Consider the following 20,980-nt stretch of genomic DNA (forward strand, 5'->3'; position numbering starts at 1 on the left):
AATGGCTCTGAGCACTATGGGACTTAACATCTGTGGTCATCAGTCCCGTAGAACTTAGAACTACTTAAACCTAACCAACCTAAGGACATCACACACATCCATGCCCGAGGCAGGATTCGAACCTGCGACCGTAGCAGTCGCGCGGTTCCGGACTGAGCGCCTAGAACCGCTAGACCACCGCGGCCGGCAAACTTTTGACTGTATGAGCTTTCCGCCTGGGAACCTTGCCGCTCCCTTTTGACACGACCGTAGTCACGACAGCTCACAACCAACTCTGAATGACTACACTGGTGCAAATCTGCAACACATCATATTATCTTAAACTAAAAGTTTTAACAATCCACACAAGCACATAAACTATGCACCCCTTAGGAGGGATGGAAAAGGTACAAAACACTAAAATTAAAATATTAACTTGCCACCGAAGGTAAAACTTGATTTTAACTTCTAAGAAAAGTCTTACAGTGGAAGGGTAGCAACTTTATGTACTAAAATGATAATTTAAATAAAAGCCCATGAAATGCAATCTTATATAAAATTATACAAGGTTGGCCAAACGAGTTAACATGCTCTACAGTACACATATACCGCCTCTCAAGATGATAGGCAAGATAAAAACATATTTCAGGAATTAGGCCGTTACACTCCAAGCAAATAAATTCATTAACACACCGAATCCGACAAACATGACAGATGCAGCTACTAACGTACTGCCGATTGGTAGGGAGATTACCGAACAACCCGAAGCGCAGGTTGCTCTAACCCGCCTCTACTTCACTAGGAAAGAAACGGATCACCCTACTCATAAATAACCACCTTCCTGCGGGTGGGCAAGCGGAGAAGAATGGTGGGACGACCCCAAAACAAAGCGGCTGGTGACCTCACAAAAAAAGTAGAATTTAACAAGTAAATGAAACAACATATCACCAATCACTTAACTTCTAACAAACTGCGATTTCTGGAGAAGACCTGGCGCAGCACCACCAAATCGCTCTCCCGAATCGTCCGCTGCCAGCCGCTTCAACAGACGTAGGAAGGCGCGCCGATCTCCCGTCTCATGGCGTCGCAGCTCGCACCGGCCACACCGATGTCGTGGGTCGACTCCTGTTGCTCTCGTATCGACCGCGAAGCCACTACCCCTCGCTATACGGCGCGGCCCACTGGACTCACGTGGCGACCTCACGTGCGCCGACGCTCAAGGCGGACAAGTCATCTTGTGTCTCAGTGCGCGACCTACCAACCGATCTATCCAACCGCCAATGACCACTGCCTGAGCAACTCGAGCAGACTGGTGGCCTAACGCGCAGACTCAGATGCAGGAACTAAGCCCCGACCGAGCGACCACTCGCCGAGTTCTCTTATGCCTCACAAAGTCGGACGAGAGACTGACTCCAGACTCACTCAGATTGACCAACTGGCGAGCTCATAGCGCCCCTTAAGTGCATGTGAACAGACAACATTTCCCCTTTCCCAGCAGAGAGAGACACCAAAGCTGCGATCGGCACAGCGGCGCCACCGCCAGAAACGGAGGGCGACTGCCTCACACTACGCGCGTGGCGCGCTCTTCAAAACAGCGTTTTTTACCACGGCTCACAAACATCTCCTGAGGTAATTTAAGAAATATTGGTTATGAAAGAGAGACCACAACCAGAAACTATATTGAGCAAGGAATTCGCAGAGCGTGTACAGCTATACCACGGGATGTGCTGCTCAAAACTGTGGACAACATTCGCAGACGATTGACTTTATGCATTGACGCAAATGATATTTTTGAACAATTTCTTCGTGGCTAATTTCATTAAATAAGCACCCCAAATTGTGAGAGGCAAGGGGATTCACACTAATGAACCATCCCATGGGAACATCATTCGACTATGTCCATGTCGGAATCAGACAAGTAACATAGTAGACACACAATTAAAAAACATGGCGACAGTCTGGTTTCTGTTCGCAAGAGATAAAAATATCACACCCAGCGCCAGTATGATGGCCGTTCACAACACTTCCCAAAAGACACGTAACACGGAACACTCACTGTAAAACACTGCACTAAAATGCCGGCACAAAGATGACACTCCCTAGCCAAGGGCAGGAGGGGGGGAGTGACCTGGAGGAGAAGGAAAGCAAGGAGGGAAGAGAGGAAAAAACAGAAAAGGGGGGGTTGGATGAGCTTTTTTTTCCTTTATTGTAATTTTGATAGCTATACAGATACATAGGTAGGCTGGCAGGAGCATCTTACGCTGCTCTTCAGCCTTCGATTTTCCAATGATAAAAAAAAAACAGTAAGAAGATACAGTGATAGTTAGAGTGACGGGTAAAAAACAGAAGACATACAAAAATACAAAACATGGAGCCGTTCACACTCGATGAAAATTACACTGAAAGACGTTGGCACGGCGCACAAACACTGATGATTCGACGGCACAGGTGAACGTAGGAGTTCACACAAACACGACGGCCCACACACGAGAAACTGATGGCGATGATCTCCACGTAACGTGCGCGAGTCCGGGGACCCGCGAAGAGGGGAAAAGGGGTGAGGGGAAGGACGAGCGAGTGGCCGGCGCGTAAGTACGCTCTCGGGGGCGCCGCTATTGGCCGCTGTGAGCACGTGTTCCACTGTGGCGCCCCCACTCTAAAAGCGGGCCAGGAGGCGCGCGCCGCCACAGCTTACGGCGCGATGATGCAGAGACCTCTAGGGGTCTTCGAATTCCGTGACGTCTGGCGGGGATTCAAATTCCGCAGCGCGCGGTACCAGAGAGATATTTTACCCCCCGAGTCGATTCTAAGGTACTCACACGCAGCTTGGATGGCTTCTTCTGGCGTGCGTTGCTGCAGCCCGATACTCTCGGCAGTCCGTTAGCAGCTGACTTGCCCGCTGGTGACAGGTGGGCAGCTAATGCCGCCAGCGTGCGCGGCGCGGTGACTGTGTGCGGGCGCCGGCGGAACGCGACCGGCAGCCCCCCCACCGTGTGCTGCTCTCGCTCTCCAAGTCTTTTCCTCCGACTCACAAGTTAACTGATGTCGAGCGGCCTACCCCTGACTCGCCACGAATACATAAGGCACTAAAAACTAGCACATTCCAGCCCTTACGCAGTCGGTCAAACGGTAATATGCCATCCATTCCGAACAAGGATTTTCTGTGCTTATATTTACTGACGACACCGATACACAGCAGCCATAAACGTTTCCACTTCACTCTAACGCAAGTGTGCCAGTTCCAGCCTTCATTCGTCAAACCTGGGCGTGTGAAAACATTCGTTGACCCCGTGCAGCAAATAAGCGAGGCTACATGGAATGTGTAATTGAAAAGTTTGTGGGTGGTGAAATCTATAAATGTGACCTACTCTCAGCTGGAAACTTGTACTGTCTGCATCTGCCGTCTGGAGATGAAGCGATGGCTACATGACGTGAAAAGAAAAGGAAAAAGGAAACCGCTACTGGTGGCAACTATGAACAGGCGAGACATATTTGCTCGGAAATATTCACTTGCAAAAGCTGGAGTTGTTCTTAAAAATATCACAAACATAAGTAAATGAGTAATATAGTAACAGTACTGTTTAATGATTCGAATAATCGTGGTAGGGTAAACCTGGTATAGATGGGCGTAAGAGAGAGATGGCAGCGCCTGCCGTTCTTCCGTGATCCGCTATGCAGTCCTGCCCGTGACTTGGTAGTTAGTTACGTGAGCAACTGTCACTGCTCCGGATGATTCTTTAGCTCAACTAAAAGTAAGTCATTTCCATGGTTCAAATGGCTCTGAGCAGTATGAGGTCATCAGTCCCCTAAAACCTACAACTACTTAAACCTAAGTAAGCTAAGGACGCGAGTAGCGCGGGAAACGTTAGTTTCAGAGTTTTTAGGTCTGACTGCAAACTGCTTCGTAGGTTTTGTCTGAGTTAGCGCGCACCACGTGCAGTGAGGCGCTATGGCCGTCCTCCCCGGGTGATCGGGAGAGGCGGTCACGCCATCACCGGGATAGACGGCCAGTTCATAAACTTGTACTATATTCAATTTTGGTGTCATCGTTATTGTTTTACAGGTGCTAAATAAGCACATTCGCAAGACCGGCTCTTCTAGAGGTTCATCAAAAGAAGAAGACCTTAGAAACGCTATTAACAAAGTAGAATACGATCGTTGTACCATGAGAAAGGCTGTGACATCCCCAGGAATACTCTTGAGATAAAATTAACACCGGCTGTGATTTCAAAATTCAGATGGATCGTAGCTGTTGTTTGGATTCAGCTAATGAGTTATCACATGTCTAACATGCCACGGGGGAAGTAAAGTTGTAACGTCAAAGAAATCTGCCTACGTGAATGCCGATACCTGTATTGAATGGCTAAGGCTCTTGTGCCTCGCAAACCACTTGGAACAGTTATGCTGATTCTGGATGCCCATACTTCACACACTAGCTCGATACAGACGTTGGAGTCCAATGTGCCTCTCCAGTCAACTACCCATTATCTGCAGTCGCTGGACGGATCTGTCTTCAAATCGTTAAAGCTTCATTTGTACAGTTCCGTTGAAAAATTACAAAGGAATCAACCACATTGGAAGGTAGGAAGATTGCAAATTGGTGAGCCACTACAAGATTGTTGGTAGAAAGCTGCAACACCAGGGCCGGCCGCTGTGACCGATCGGTTCTAGGCGCTTCAGTCCGGAACCGCGCTGCTGCTACGGTCACAAGTTCGAATCCTGCCTCGGGCATGGATGTGTGTGATGTCCTTAGGTTAGTTAGGTTTAAGTAGTTAAAAGTCTAGGGGACTTATGACCTCAGATGGTAAGTCCCATCGCGCTTAGAGCCATTTGAAACATTTTGCAACACCAGGCAACGCCGTCTCTGGATTGAAAGCAACGGTAACCTACCCATTAAATCCGGATACAGTTCCAGATTTCGCTTTTAGAAATGATCCAGACATACTTGCAGGAAATGAAAACATCAACGTATCTGATCAAACACTCCACAAAAGAGCCTCGTCGACCTTGCCATGTTCACCTACAAGGGCAACTATCGTCGAATCATTTGGCTAGAAATCCCCTGAAAAATCTCTCTTACCCAAACCTCAATCCACTACTAAGTCCACGTTCACTACAAGGAAGAATCAAATGACGAACGTCTTGGAGAAGAAGACGAGTGCGTTGGATGTGGAAGAGACTACTCGGAAACGGATAAAACATGATTGGATTCAGTGTGTCAGGCTTAAGGGTGGGTATATGAATCCTGCACATCATATGTGATGTGGTGATGCAATTTCTAAAAAAAAAAAAAAAAAAAAAAAAAAAAAAAAAATGAGTATAAGGCTATAAAGTAAACATTCCTTTGCATAAATTAAGTTTGGTTCTAGATTCATCGAACTGCATAATTGAGACGAGTTCTCATCATTTTCTATTTAAAAGTAGTATGTTCCAACGAGCATTGTGCTCGAATGCACCCATCACTCACAAACATATATTCTACAGATTCAGTGCATTTGCTTAATTTTTGTGCGTGTCTATGTCTCTGTGAGTGTCATGGACGGCTGCCACAAACCTCACCCAATCCTCTCGATGGGGCATCCACCTTTGGACCCTACCCTGAAGGCACTACATTGTGGATCATCCTCTAGACACCGTTCTGGATATAATAAGCAGTGGGACCATTAGCGGGAAGACTGGATTGGGTTAACTGGAGCCACTCGCAACAGACATACAAAAAGTAGAGCAAATGCATTACATCTGTAGAATATTTTGTGACTCGGTGCATATGAGTACAGTTGTATACTATCTGACTAATGTGCTGTTCTCTACCGTACATAAGAATAATACAAAGGACTGTCTCCATCCTTCTGTCGGACATCTAACGGACGGGATGATTATGCGCCGTTATCATGAATCTTTAAGCGTACAAAAGGAGGTGCGACAGGCGCATCAGGATGCCTAGGTTTGTTATTATTACTAGAGGATCTAGACAACATTGTTACTGTAATATATCTTGCATCGAAATTTTATGTTCTTTAGCAGGATGTTACCATATATCAAGGAGAACGCACGTTCAACTACCGTACCATCTGCAGTCTTTTGGAACAACTATTTTCCCCAATACATGTACTGCGTTATGACCCCTTTGAAAAGCCCAGCTTAACCCGCAGGACAGGACAGGACAGCTAGTTTAAATTGTGGAAAGGGGCCAAGATAAGAGGATGTCAGTTACACTCGAACAGACTACTTTATTATTTGATCATACGTTACAAGAGCGTAAAAAAATTTTAAACTCACAGCTTTAATATTTGGGACTTAATTACCGGCTGAAAGCCGCTTTAATTTAAAAACGGCTGAAGGCCAATAACTTAAAACGCAAGCATAATCAGAAATTTAAACGGCAAGTCTTATCTTACAACAGTTCTTTATTTAGGCTGAAGACCCAAAATCGGACACTTCAAGAGCAAACAAGTTAATTCAAATCGGCTGAAGGCCTAACACTTAAAACTCAGCAACATTATTTCATTTAAAATACCAAAGGCCTTACGTGAAACAGTTCTTTAAATTAGTCTGAAGGCCTTAAGAGCAAAAGAACTGAAACTCAAAATCGGCTCAAGGCCCAACACTTCAAATTGAACAACATTAAAACCTTTAAAATGCCAAAGGTCTTACGTGAAACAGTTCTTTAAATTAGGCTGAATGCCTGAAGAATGTTACACCTTAAGGGCAAAACAACCTTAATTTTAAAAAGAAAATCGGCTAGAAGCCACAAAAGTACAACCAACAAGAAAAAAAGGAAAAAAAGGCAGTACACCAAAAGGCGCCTAGATGTTCGAGGGCCGGCCTGGAATTCGAACACTAACGCTCGCTCAGGTGAGACGGGCAGTCAGGCCAACCGATCACGATCCGACGACAACCCAACCGACCGACGGACAACGGGTCCGCCGGCCAGGGCACAACAGGGAGTTCAACAGATCGACGTAGGAGATATTGGCGCCCACAACCAACCATACATGGGGCCGTCAGACTACACTCTGTGCTCGGCAGGGACGACAACTACACTGGCTGACAGTTACGTCAGCGGCCAGGGCAGGTAACCGGAACGTTAACGGCCACAAGGCACAAGATTCCGCTTGTGGGCTTCAGTTCAAATAACCAAGTACAGTGGAACTCCACCGGATGGAGGTTAGAATTTTCCAACCTGAAAACCACGTTATTGCTCGCGGGAATATCCCAACAGTCGACAGCGAACTCCGAACGATACAATGTGAACAGTCTTGACTTTCTGGTAGATTAAATCAAAACTCAACTCTCGTGTCCATGGTCGGTGAGCCAGCACAGCCGCGGTACAAAGAAATTTCACCAAAATTCGAAATTTCCGCCAAAATTCAGAATTCTTGCCGACAAGATATGTGGGGAAAGGTTAGCGGTGGGAAGGGATATGGGTGCAGGGACCCATTTTACATAAACACATGATATCATACGGTGGTGGGGGATTGGAGTGGACATGGTTGGAGGTAATTAATTGATCAATTTAATTAATTTGTATATCAACATTACATCAATTTCATATTAAAACTGGGGTCATGCCTCCATTTCCCTACTACTCAGATGCTCTCTACTCTGTTGTGCTCGAAACAGGTAACAGCCAGCAGTATGGTACTGACACATTGCGCCACACGAACAATTTTAATTTCTAATATAGCTGTTCAAAGTACATAAGCTATAAGGCCAAGTCCCGTTTCTTGCTGTGCAAAGTTAGGGAGCATGCTGCAACAAGCAGGTGTCCTGACCTGATGGAATTACGCGCGCCACGTTGCACTGCATTGATGGCCACCGGGCAGCAGCTTCTCTGTAGCCGGTGGGGTCTTCTGCCCAGCGCTGCAGAAGTGGCCTCTCGCATCTTCTCACACTTACCTGAAACAAAGAAGACGACGACATGTCAACAGAGTCACAGGGATAACGGACATCGACGAAACAACCGGTTTTCGGTTATATCTTTTTTTTTCTTTTCATGACAGTTTTGACTGTTAAAACAGTTCATAATAAATGGTTCCTCAAATAAACCATTTTCGGCTTTTATTACTTATTTGTTTATTATTTCCTGTAATAAACGTAGAAATCTAATGAACATAGAAAACTGGGTTTCAATTAAAATATTAAATTAAAAAGGCAAATAAAAGAGAGACTGTCCACTTCACGCTGCTTTTCTCAAAAAGTGACAAGTTGGTGAATACTACAAAAAAATCACCGATATTCCCCTATTCATTCTCTCTTTTTCAAATTGAGGTAAAAATATCATACAGTATTTAGGGATAATATCATTATTTAGGCATTACGAATAGTCAGTGTTTAACGATGAAAACTGAGTTTAAGGAACTCTCTTTTTCATGTCAACTTCTCTGTTATCAAGGGTTACAAGCAGATAAAGGAATATTAGGCAGGCACAGGCAGCGGATCAGCTCTTTTCCATTTTTATCGTATGTTGCTTCCTCTTTCACTGTCTCATACACTCCTGGAAATGAAAAAAGAACACATTGACACCGGTGTGTCAGACCCACCATACTTGCTCCGGACACTGCGAGAGGGCTGTACAAGCAATGATCACACGCACGGCACAGCGGACACACCAGGAACAGCGGTGTTGGCCGTCGAATGGCGCTAGCTGCGCAGCATTTGTGCACCGCCGTCGTCAGTGTCAGCCAGTTTGCCGTGGCATACGGAGCTCCATCGCAGCCTTTAACACTGGTAGCATGCCGCGACAGCGTGGACGTGAACCGTATGTGCAGTTGACGGACTTTGAGCGAGGGCGTATAGTGGGCATGCGGGAGGCCGGTGGACGTACCGCCGAATTGCTCAACACGTGGGGCGTGAGGTCTCCACAGTACATCGATGTTGTCGCCAGTGATCGGCGGAAGGTACACGTGCCCGTCGACCTGGGACCGGACCGCAGCGACGCACGGATGCACGCCAAGACCGTAGGATCCTACGCAGTGCCGTAGGGGACCGCACCGCCACTTCCCAGCAAATAAGGGACACTGTTGCTCCTGGGGTATCGGCGAGGACCATTCGCAACCGTCTCCATGAAGCTGGGCTACGGTCCCGCACACCGTTAGGCCGTCTTCCGCTCACGCCCCAACATCGTGCAGCCCGCCTCCAGTGGTGTCGCGACAGGTGTGAATGGAGGGACGAATGGAGACGTGTCGTCTTCAGCGATGAGAGTCGCTTCTGCCTTGGTGCCAATGATGGTCGTATGCGTGTTTGGCGCCGTGCAGGTGAGCGCCACAATCAGGACTGCATACGACCGAGGCACACAGGGCCAACACCCGGCATCATGGTGTGGGGAGCGATCTCCTACACTTGCCGTACACCTCTGGTGATCGTCGAGGGGACACTGAATAGTGCACGGTACACCCAAACCGTCATCGAACCCATAGTTCTACCATTCCTAGACCGGCAAGGGAACTTGCTGTTCCAACAGGACAATGCACGTCCGCATGTATCCCGTGCCACCCAACGTGCTCTAGAAGGTGTAAGGCAACTACCCTGGCCAGCAAGATCTCCGGATCTGTCCCTCATTGAGCATGTTTGGGACTGGATGAAGCGTCGTCTCACGCGGTCTGCACGTCCAGCACGAAGGCTGGTCCAACTGAGGCGCCAGGTGGAAATGGCATGGCAAGCCGTTCCACAGGACTACACCCAGCATCTCTACGATCGTCTCCATGGGAGAATAGCAGCCTGCATTGCTGCGAAAGGTGGATATACATTGTACTAGTGCCGACATTGTAAATGCTCTGTTGCCTGTGTCTATGTGCCTGTGGTTCTGTCAGTGTGATCATGTGATGTATCTGACCCCAGGAATGTGTCACTAAAGTTTCCCCTTCCAGGGACAATGAATTCACGGTGTTCTTATTTCAATTTCCAGGAGTGTATAGATGTCAGACAAATAGTTAATCTTTGAAAGCACGTGAAGCACTTTATTCCATTGCTGTGTCACTAGTAGTAGAGAAAAGAAAGCATTACTCAACTTATTTACTGTGGGTTGCAAACATTCCGGGGCACCCCTCCTACCACCCCCCGCCCCCCCTCAGACAGCACGAGTGTCCCTTTGCCCGCTGCTCCTTCTCTGCGTCCTCTACCCCCTTGATCCCACCCCCACTCCCTGAAATTGTTGGAAATACATATTTACGGGCAGAACTTCCAGGTTCAGAGGCTATCTGACCTATCTCATAATATCACCACCAGAGCCCGCTGTTAGCACTCCTCCCACACCATCACACCTCGCCCCCCTTCTACCACACTTCCAAATCCAACCTCTCCTCCACTTGTGATCGAGCTTCAATCTGTGCAGAGCTTCCCAAGAGAATAGATGTAAGCGTTTACTGTGTACTACGTGTTCAAGGGATGAGATATCTGTACCGGAGAAGGAGTTTAACGGTATATTAACAACAATAATGCAGCTGAGAACTGTGTCCGTGGCCACTTGCACAACGCTTGGAAAGCGGTGGTACTGAATGAGCATAACGAAGATCACGAATACACATCATCAAATAATCGAGATGCGGCATGATGGGGCTAAGTTATACTTCGCAGCTCGTGCTGATAAATGCATGTGTTGGGACAGTAGATCATTCGACAAAAGTCGACCGGTATTCTGAAACACAAGATGTGAGACGTTCATCCACTACAATGCAAGCACCTGTGTACAACTGAGGAAATGATGGTGATGAGGAGGGATGAAGGCATGAATTTCATAAGAACCTGGGCATTGCAACGCGTCAGCAATCGTAAGTATCGAAATAATTATGAAAAATGCACCTCGATTGCACACACTACCTGGTGTTTACCTAGGGTGGGTAACCACGCCTTCTTCAGAACAAATATAAAACAGCTTGCCTAAATAGGCATAGTCAAAGGCTAAAATCAGCACCTACAGTGGCAAGACCCCATAAATGTTTTTACAAATACACGGTGCATATGTACCAAGTCAATAATATTCGTGGAGGTATGTGCCGTCTATGCAACTAAATGAAGGCAGTTTGTTTGTTGCCATACGCGTTTCGCTTCATTTATTTGGGAAGCATCATCAGTGGCCTGAAATACATGTTTCTTTTTTATATATACAATAAGCGTATTATCTACTAGATATAATCTGTTGATATATTACATTTTGTCGGTTTTTTTAGGTTAGAAGCAACTATTGTAGCACAAGTTCCATAAAATGATGTATCTTTCGTTTTACTTACGATTTCCAGCGCTGCTAACACATATATGTGTTTCTGGAGATGTATTTGCTGGTCTTCTTGCTCCAGTTAGCCGAATCAGGTGTTGTTTAGCCATTTGTCACATCAAATTTCACTTTCATTGCCATTTGGCGATCAACATATGTGTGTTTGCAGTGTGTAGTGTTGCCAACTGTTGTTGTGTGTTTGTCTTTTGTTTCTGTTGTGTTTTGTGGTTTTCATTTGTTGTGGGTCTGTGTGTGTGTGCAATTCTCACTTTTCTTTTTTTTTGGGTATGAGTTTTTGTGTGTGTGTGTAATTTGCTGAGTGCATTACTTTTTTTTTTTTTTAATCTGTGGGTTCATGTGTTTGTCTGTGAGTATGTGTGTGTATGGGGGGGGGGGGGGGTGTAGGAGGGAGAGAGAGAGAGAGAAGAGGGGAAGGATATTCATTAATTATTTATCCTGGTTGCACTTCAGTTTGTTATTGTTTTGGTGGCTAGCATGATCAGCGATTTATTGTTTATATGGATTTGGTCATTGAGTACCTTCTTTTCCATTGGAATGGCTCTTTGTATGTGGAAGTTTTCTTGCAATGTCAGGAGGTTTTTGTTGTGATTATTCACTCTGATAATTGTCATGTTATATTCCATGTTGGATGGTTCATGTCCATGTTTTATCAGGTGTTCGGCAAAGGTAGAATGACTGTTCTCATATTTCCAACTCATTATATGTTCTTTATACCTAGTTTTAACGTTCCTGTTTGTCATCCCCAGATATACTGCTTTACATTCTTGGCACTCTAGCTCGTATATACCTGCTCCTTGGTATTTGTCTGGTTTTTCTGTTGTTTGTAAATGTGATTGGAGTGTGTTTCTTGTTCTGTAAGCTATTTGTAACCCCTGTTTCTTTAATATATTTGCTATCTTGTGTGTTGTTTTGTGTTTGTATGTGAGAGTATACCATTTTTTTCTGTTATTCATGTCATGAGTGTTATTGTTTTGTGTTTCTGTGTGTGCTGTAGTGTTTGTGGGGTTCTGTAATCTCTGCTTGATTTGATTTTTGTTTAGTTGTGTTTTAATTTTTTCATTGAGTTTTTGTACTATATGGGTGCTGTAACCATTGTTAGTGGCTACAAGTTGCATTGTTTGTAACTCTTTTTCATAATTTCCTTTGCTGAGTGGGATGTTATTTAGCCTGTGTAACATGTGTCGTAGGGCCGCTAATTTTTGATTTTGTGGGTGGTTGGATGAAGCATGTATGATTATGTCTGTGGCTGTGGGCTTTCTGAAGATGTCAAATGTGTGTTTATTGTTCTCTCTCTTTATTGTTATATCCAAGAAATGTATTTGCTTTTGTGTTTCTTTTTCTATGGTAAATTGAATATTTTTATGTATGTTGTTTATATCTGTATGAAGTTTATCAATTTTTTCTGTTGGTTCATCTACCATACAGATTATGTCATCTACGTATCTGTACCAGTAAACAATTTTGTATCCTTTCTTTGTGATGACTGTATCGAAGATTGTGCTTTCCATGTAGTTGATGAATATGTTTGCTATCTCAACCCTGTGTGTGCTGCCGCGCCCCAGCCAACGTACGATGGTCAACGGCTCTCCACCGAACTGAGGCACCGCATGCTGCTCACATGTGCGGCTATCGAAGTCACTGTGCATGCGCCCGGCCAGAAAACGCTCTTCTTGTGCATGGCAGTGGGATTACAAAGGTAACACGTATCGGGACCTAACTAATTGCCAAAAGGTGTCGCACAAATAGTAAATGATAAAAGCCATGATGCGGGAATTAAGAAATATTTAATAGCAACGCACGACAAACTTTGTGCACGGATGGTAAATCAGCCACAAGCTAATATGGAGAATTGGGTAGAATTGGGTAGAAATTGGGTAGAAATTACAACTAAACTAAAAAGATAGCTACGCTGAGGACGTTATTGTTAACGGATAAAACCGCACTAATAATATCTGCAGCAGTAGCAACCATAGCCGCTTTATCGCCATAATACTAAAGGGCCGACCAGGCCGTAAACAGAAGACGTTAAAGATTTATATCATATCTTGGCTCCATGATCTTATAATTACACAGAAGCCACGAAGATACATAAAATACCTCCTAAAAGCGCGCAGCAATAAGAAAATACAACTGATGTTCTTCTTGGCTAACCAAACCCTCAACACAGTAGGAGGGAAAATATACAAAATGGGGGGGGGGGGGGGGGGGAGGGCGTCGTTACCATCTGTGAACAATCAACATTGAGCGCGTGCATCTTCGTTCATCTAGAGCAGGATACCGAAACAGGTTTTCCATCGATGGACATGTTTCATCACACATGAGTTGGAAGTGCTCTGATGATTGTGGTATGGAGAGGTTAGCTAATAATTTGTGGTATGGATAAATTTGCTGCTCAGAATCGCAGGCAGGTAGTGCTGTAAGTCATACACAGAACACGCAGTTGTATATGAGTGGAACGCAGGTTATACCACACAACTGATACACCCTGAAATATCAGTGGAAAAGTGATCAAATACGTGGTAAAAAGTCTGCAGCAATTGCTCCCTCTTTCTAGAATGCTTCATCATACTACCATTAAATCATACCTCTTTATAATCCCATTGCAACCAATCACTCCATCCATTTTCTACCACCCTTTAACACAGATGTGAGCCGATTTAGAGGTATATGGTTTTCTTTTCCAGGAAAGCATCAAAGATAGCTGTCAACTTGCATGTACCATTATTATCTCTTAGATTCTTAGAAAAAAATATAAGCAAGTGTTTGTGAGGTATGTTTCCTGGCACCGCAAGGCTGTGATTGGGGATAATACAGAGAAGCTATTTCTAACATTCCTCTTGCTGTTCAAATGGTTCAAATGGTTCTAAGCACTATGGGACTTAACATCTGAGGTCATCAGTCCCCTAGACATAGAACTATTTAAACCTAACTAACCTAAGGACATCACACACATCCATGCCCGAGGCAGGATTTGAACCCGCGACCGTAGCAGCCGTGTTGTTCCGGACTGAAGTGCCTACAACCACTCGGCCACAGCGGCCGGCTCCTCTTGCTGTCACACACTCATTCCTATGTACAAGAATTTTCCTGTACCAAGCAGAAATTAAAGTATTCCCTCAGTCTCACTCAGTTTCCCCACATTTTGGCCTGTTTTCTCTCGATTTTTACATATTTTCCGTCAGGCTTCGTAATTTTACTAATTTTTGTCGCTTCTGCTCATGTGTTCGTGACATCTCTTCTAGCCACATATCTTGGATTGCTTGTAAGTGTAGTACAGTTGTCAAACCTACCACAGTTGTGCCATTTCTCTCAAAGTCTGTAGGTGTGTGTGCACGTACGTTTCACATAGCCCCCCCCCCCCCCCCCAAGGCGCACGGTAGGTCCTGTACAGCATCGTAGGTGGATGATCAATGCGTTGTCAGGGATACGGGGCCACACATTACGATCGGGATAGGGCCTGAAGGTGGATTCACGATGTATTATGGCTGGTATAGAGTTTGAAGGGTGGGACAGGGCTCTAAAGCGGATCCATCACGCCTTGTGGCCTGTAAAGGGTTTGGAGGGCGTTGTGGCTGGGGCTGGGGTAAGGTCTGAAGGTGCAGCCACAGGCAGTAGAAGTAGTATGGACTGGGGACCCCTGTCTCTCAAGATGAAAGTGATACATGGACACACGCACACACACACACAAACAGACAAATGAGAAAAATGGTCCCGTTACTCTAGGTGTTGATAACTGTACTACACTTGTAAATAATTTTGGAATATGTGGCCAGAAGTGATATCATGATCATACGAGGTTAAGTCACGTAAAATCAGAAATATTACAAAAGTTGCTGGAAAGTACGTATAAATTGAGATAAAATACGCCAAAATGTGTGGAAATTGAGGGAAAATGAGGGAGTATTTAAATGTCCGCCTGTTATACGAAAATTCTTGTACAGGGGAACGAGTGTGTGGTAGCAAGAGGAATACTAGAAATAGCTGACATGGAAGCTCTGGTACCGTGGGAAAAAGTTAGTTTTCTCTGACAGTGATAACACGACTGGCATTGATTGTTTAACATGGCTGACCACCATCTTATTCTACAATTTATATATGTCGGATGACAAGCTAAGTTGTGACCCCAAAGTTATCGACAACCATGTTATAAATTTTTATAAGTGTTCATAGCTAAAGAGCATTGTATTATCATCTCGGGCGCTGCAATATACAACTACAGAATGGATTGCATTTTTTACCCTATGCAAGACTGTTTACTTGGTTTTTCCACTGTTGTCCCGAACTATGTCAGTTGTGTGGTATAACCTGCTTTTGACTTGTAAACAATTTTGTGTCGTGTGTGTGGATTAGAGAGTGCTATCAACCTGCAGTCGTTAACTTCTCCATACCACAGTCAGCAGAGGATTTCCAATGCATGTGTGATGAATCTTGTTTATGAAACCTATAAAACACCTACTATGCACACTCGTCTAGACAGATGACGATGTATGCATAGATGTATTTCCCCACCACATCTTGGACATAAATAGAGTCTTCAGTTTCGTAACTGCAGTGATTCTAAGTTAGTGGCAAGGTACTGCAATCCATGCGTATGCATTTAATTGTCAGATGATGAGTGTGGATGACATTGTCCACAGAGTTAGTGCAGCATGTGAAACACCACTGCTACACATTTTTGTATTTCCTCAAAAGATGTCGATGTTTCATGCACTTCTGTTACTCAGAATAATGTAATAGAGTGATGTGTGCAAAGCACAATTGAGAACTGTAATCGTACGTGAACAATGGGCGCTATACACCTTTGGCAAGCTATAGACCTACGTAGTGTATGGATCAAATGAATCTACGTTGTTTTTCCTTTGCTGTAGAAAGTAGCAGTTTTATCATCTTACAGTTTATCGCAATAGTGAGTGTGACATAAAACGTGCAGATAAATCTATTTCATGTATTGGAAATATATCTCCTGCATTGGAGTATTAACACCACTTCATTACATGCGATTAATATATTGGAAACCACACTGACTTAACCTTATAGAAAGCTTAAGTGCAGAACGATGTGGCGTTATGAGTTTGTGTTTATGTTCTACAGTCATTTCTCCCTTCCCAGTATTTTGTTGGTGCTTTATTCACCTCGACGTTCATTATTTCTGAATTACTTATAAGGGTTGTAACTAACTGTGAATACATTTTTGTGTTCAATTATTCGAATAATTCCTGGCGGATTTCTTCCTATTTTCTTGTACGTGAACTAAAAAATGGCTCTGAGCACTATGGGACTCAACTGCTGTGGTCATTAGTCCCCTAGAACTTAGAACTACTTAAACCTAACTAACCTAAGGACATCACACACATCCATGCCCGAGGCAGGATTCGAACCTGCGACCGTAGCAGTCGCACGGTTCCGGACTGCGCGCCTACAACCGCGAGACCACCGCGGCCGGCTGTACGTGAACTTTTCAAATTATGTGCCTCATTTTTGAAATTTTAAGTAGGCACTGGCCGATATGTAATCTGGCTGAGGGATAGCGTCTCTGAAAGGGTGGGCAGCCGCTGGTGTCCTGGTGGCTTTGATTTTCCCCAGGGCGGTAGGCGTGCGCCGGCAGCTGGCGTATCGGCGGCAGTACGCCGACCCCTGGACGGCGTAAGGTAAGTACAGCAGGAGCCACAGCGCTGCAGTAATATGCATCACAGGATGAACATGCACTGGAATTATACGAACTGATCGATGCGAAAGGTGAAGATGCAAAGGCACCATGTGATATCACTGTAAGCCGGTCAGAAGTACCGAACCTGCAAGCCAGTGAATTTATAGGAGGAATGGAGCTTTAAAAGTGGCAGCTCGTATAAAATAGATACGTGTTTCAAAGTTTTACTGACCTTCAAAACAGTCACCAGCATTATGTATAACCCGTTGCCGGCGATGTAGAAATCGTAGGATGGTCTAAGCAGTGCCAGTAGCGTTGACAGCTGGAGCGGCGCGGTGTGGTAGTCCTGTCACATGCGTAGTACTGCTGTCAACGGCACTGCTTTAGAGTGGGACAGAGAGAGAAACGGTAACCTGCTGCGGAAGGCGAGCCGCGGGGACGGCAGCAAAGGGCCCCCGCGCACCGACTAAGTGTTATATTCGAGTGTGGAGACGTCTTTCGAATGTATGGCTACCGTATATTTGAGGCGGGACGTGCATGGCGCCCAATATTTGCCTTGTGGGATGAGCGAAAAGAGCCTAGGAACCTGATCCGGGCTGGAAGGCTAGGCAGCCCTGCTAGTGAGTCGGCGCCGTGTGCTCAGTGATGAACCGGCGGCCGCGCCGCTCCGCTCCGACTACTGAGAGTACCGCACAAATACTCCCGCCTGTGCGGGCGTGTTCCCGCGAATAACAGCACTCCTAAAGAAATTCCAGACACACCAGAGTGGTCGGGTCGCAACGTTAACGCTTACCGATCGTTGCATTATGAGTGTTGCGAAAGTTTGAATGGCATGCACGAATCAATACTTACCAAAGATACATACAAAAATTATTAGCACAGTGGTGCACGTAACAACGAAATCAAACTACAAGTCATACGAAAGCTAAAGTACTCGGTTGTCACCGCTGTCATCTTGTACTGTGGTCTCGAGTACAGTCAGTATCAAGTTTACTTTGATTACATGTGATAACCACGAACGCCTCTAACACACATACAGCACAAAAAGCGTTCAATGGCTGTAGAGTACTGAATCGATATTCCATTCACGCGAAATCACCGCGAGGATTGGGGCTAATCGGCCCACCAACGCACCGGCTGAACAAACCTATCTGGTAAAACCTGACGCCCTGCTGCCTACTGTGCGCCCTCGTCCGGCAGGACTCGTCGACTTTTCGAGGCGTTTATGAATGACATGGAAGGCGTGGTAATAGAGTGGAGAGGGGCAGTTGCTGAGTGTGTCCTGTGCTGGTGTTGACACAACACCCTTGTTACGACACTTGCGATACGGGCACGTGTCAAACTGTGGCCAGCACACAACTATTCCGCAATGGCTTTCAACAGACATCCTGCCTCACACTCCTTATTCTCCGATAGATGTCTGTCGGCGTTCACCCATCAGAAGCTTAGAAATGAATAACAGTACTTTGGTCCTGTTTGGATGCATTCGGTAATAACGTCACCGTAGTTCACATATCCACATTTGTCGAAAAGACACAAATGACGCACCAATCCCTACTTATAGACCCATACAGAGTCGCACTATGTTGCATGTACCTTGCAGCAACTTTTGGATCGCCACTTCTGTATCCTGACGAGCGACTTTCTTCCAATGCATCCTACGTACGTAGAAGTACGTATTTAGTAGTTAATCGTGTTGCGGCATAGTTTCGGCGTCGTCCTTAAGGGACGTCAAACTGGCCGACTTGGAGCAGGAGAGGCACCACAGAACATTTTAATTTCCACTGTCTATACTTTTACAAATACATTCATAAAACTTTGTCTGCAAGAAGGGAAAGATTCAGAATTCAGACTCATAGCAGTGCAAGTTCTAAAACGTAACGAAATAATTATTTTTACATGAGGAATTTCATCATTTTTTTCGCTTACTAATAGCACCATTTGTTGCTACAGCTACACTTTTCTTCATAAGTAAGAGAGATGGATCGACGAATTTTGCACAGCATAAAAACCATACTTAAAGGCACATGAAGTTCTAGAATTTTCCAAATTTGTTAAAAACTGTGGTAAAAATTGAGGTAATTAACTGCAAAATTTGTGTTTTTTCTAAACATGAAGTTTAAAATACACCAGATCATTCGTTTTTTTAATAAATGAAATAAATTGTAGAGTTTCATACACCTGTAAGTATGGTATGTATGCTGTGCAAAATTCATCGAAGAATCTCTCTAACTTATGAAGAAAAGTGTACCTATAGCAACAAATGCAGCTATTAGTACGTAAAAAAATGACGAAAAAATTATTTCGTTATGTTGTCGAACTTCCACTGCTATGAGTGTGAATTCTGAATCCTTCCTGGTCATGCTGACAAAGTTTTATGAATGTATTTGTAAAAGTACAGACAGTGTAAATTAAAATGTCCTGTGATGCCTCTCCTGCTCCAAGTCGGGCCGTTTGACGTCCTACCCCCGTCAACAGTAGTAAAACACGCAGCAGTGTGCAGCGCGTGGACCCGGCCGGACGTTCGCGTCGCCGCCGCCCCCTCCTGCAGCCAGCCTGCCGCCGCCCCCGCCGCCCCCTCCTGCAGCCACTCTGCGACCGCCACCGCCGCCGCCGCAGCAGCTGCCCGGCCGCCGCCGGGGGCCGTGGCCAGCGAGGCACGCCACGGCCCGGCCGCCGCCACACTTTGCCTAAAGTGGACACCGACGCCTGCGGTGTCAAATAAACAATATTTCTAAGCTGACGGCATTTCGCTCTCCGTTGGGAGAGCAGTTGGAGGTGTGAAAACTCGACGAAACACTCCTCGACCTTACACTACCCCTCCAGGGGGCTGACACGCCTTCTGCAAGTACGACGGAGCCCCGGCCCCAGCCTTACTTTTCCGTGCTGCGAGTCTCTCCTCCTGCTACTCTTTTCTCCTCTCTACCTTTCCTCTGGATGGTCTTCTTAGTGCCGATTGTGCTCGGAACTGGTTTGTGTTTTGGACTCGGTTTCTTGCCTTCTGCCCTTCCAAACCTTATCATTACATAATACTCCTCGTTGGGTTTGACTCGATACTGCATTTCTAACTTTGTAGACCTGCGGATCGTGGAAGTCAGGTTGCCCAGAGCAGCGCATATTCCACGTTCGTGGCTTTCTCTTTTCGTACCCTTCTTTCTTGCAACGGTTCTACGCCGAAAACCCAGAACGGTAGCCACTCCGTTGTAGCTGGCTCGTCAAGTGCCTACACCACGCGGGTGTCGCACTATCGGTGCCCGAGTACAGCGGCCGCAGGATCGAATCCTGCCTCGGGCACGGACGTGTGTGATGTCCTTAGGTTAACTAGGTTTACGTACTTGTAAGTTCTAGGGGACTGATGACCTCAGAAGTTAAGTCCCATAGTGGTCAGAGCCATTTGAACCATTTCCGCCTGAGTGCACGTGCCCGTCTTGGCTAGCGCGCAAGGTTTCCCAGCGACGGTTTACTGGCCAGGTAACCGTCGTTGTGGCCGGGTGGCGCCCACGGAAAGGGGAAGATTCGCACGTAAAGCGAATTAAACTTCCTTCCACTAGTGTCTGCGTGGCACCAGCAGTCTCCTCTGATACTAAGACGGAGGAACACAGGGCTCAGAGAGAAGGTGAGAAACGATCCGCAGTTTCAAAGGGCTACCGACGTACCCCGTTCCTCGTTAAGTTCTCAGACCATCTCTGTTAGACATTCATATGGATGTATTGGCCTGTGATGATCCTATCTCAGGAGTCAGTTAATATACAGTGTTACTAGCTTGGATATTAGATTTGCGTCATGTGTAATGGTAGATAACGTGTACAAAACCCTACGCCTGATTGACCGATACCACGGATTGTCTTACTACCAAAATTTTGTCTAATGGTGCTGTCTGCATGATGGAATCAAATGTGTCCCAGTGGTTTGGAAGACGTAATTAATTCGAGCACACACTTGCACCGGATCCTACTGGAGGCCTCTGGTGCAACGTGCGTGCAAGCACGCCAACTGTAGGTGCTGCCGTTCCCGTACTGGTGCGAGGGCTGTGCACGGCAGTGCGTGACAGCCCCGGCTGGTCTGCTGTGGCACACTGCAGTCCTGGCCGTGTGTGAATCACCAGATACATTCAGGCAGCC

At 45.7% G+C, this 20,980-nt stretch overlaps 1 protein-coding gene across 3 annotated transcripts in view; it reads right to left on the minus strand.

The window, feature by feature from the left end:
- Positions 1–20,980, minus strand: part of LOC126327189 (NAD(+) hydrolase sarm1) — a 1,227,458-nt gene that overhangs the window by 921,692 nt on the left and 284,786 nt on the right. Inside the window, exon 2 of one of the 3 annotated variants that reach the window (XM_049995870.1) lies at positions 7,755–7,878. The exons of the other annotated variants lie outside the window; for them this stretch is intronic. Within the exon in view, the coding sequence (XP_049851827.1) occupies positions 7,755–7,878 (124 nt within the window). The remainder of the gene's footprint in view (positions 1–7,754; positions 7,879–20,980) is intronic. 3 annotated transcript variants of the gene reach the window in all.

This window comes from Schistocerca gregaria, chromosome 1 (assembly GCF_023897955.1).
Source record: "Schistocerca gregaria isolate iqSchGreg1 chromosome 1, iqSchGreg1.2, whole genome shotgun sequence".
Classification (NCBI taxonomy): Eukaryota; Metazoa; Arthropoda; class Insecta; order Orthoptera; family Acrididae; genus Schistocerca; species Schistocerca gregaria.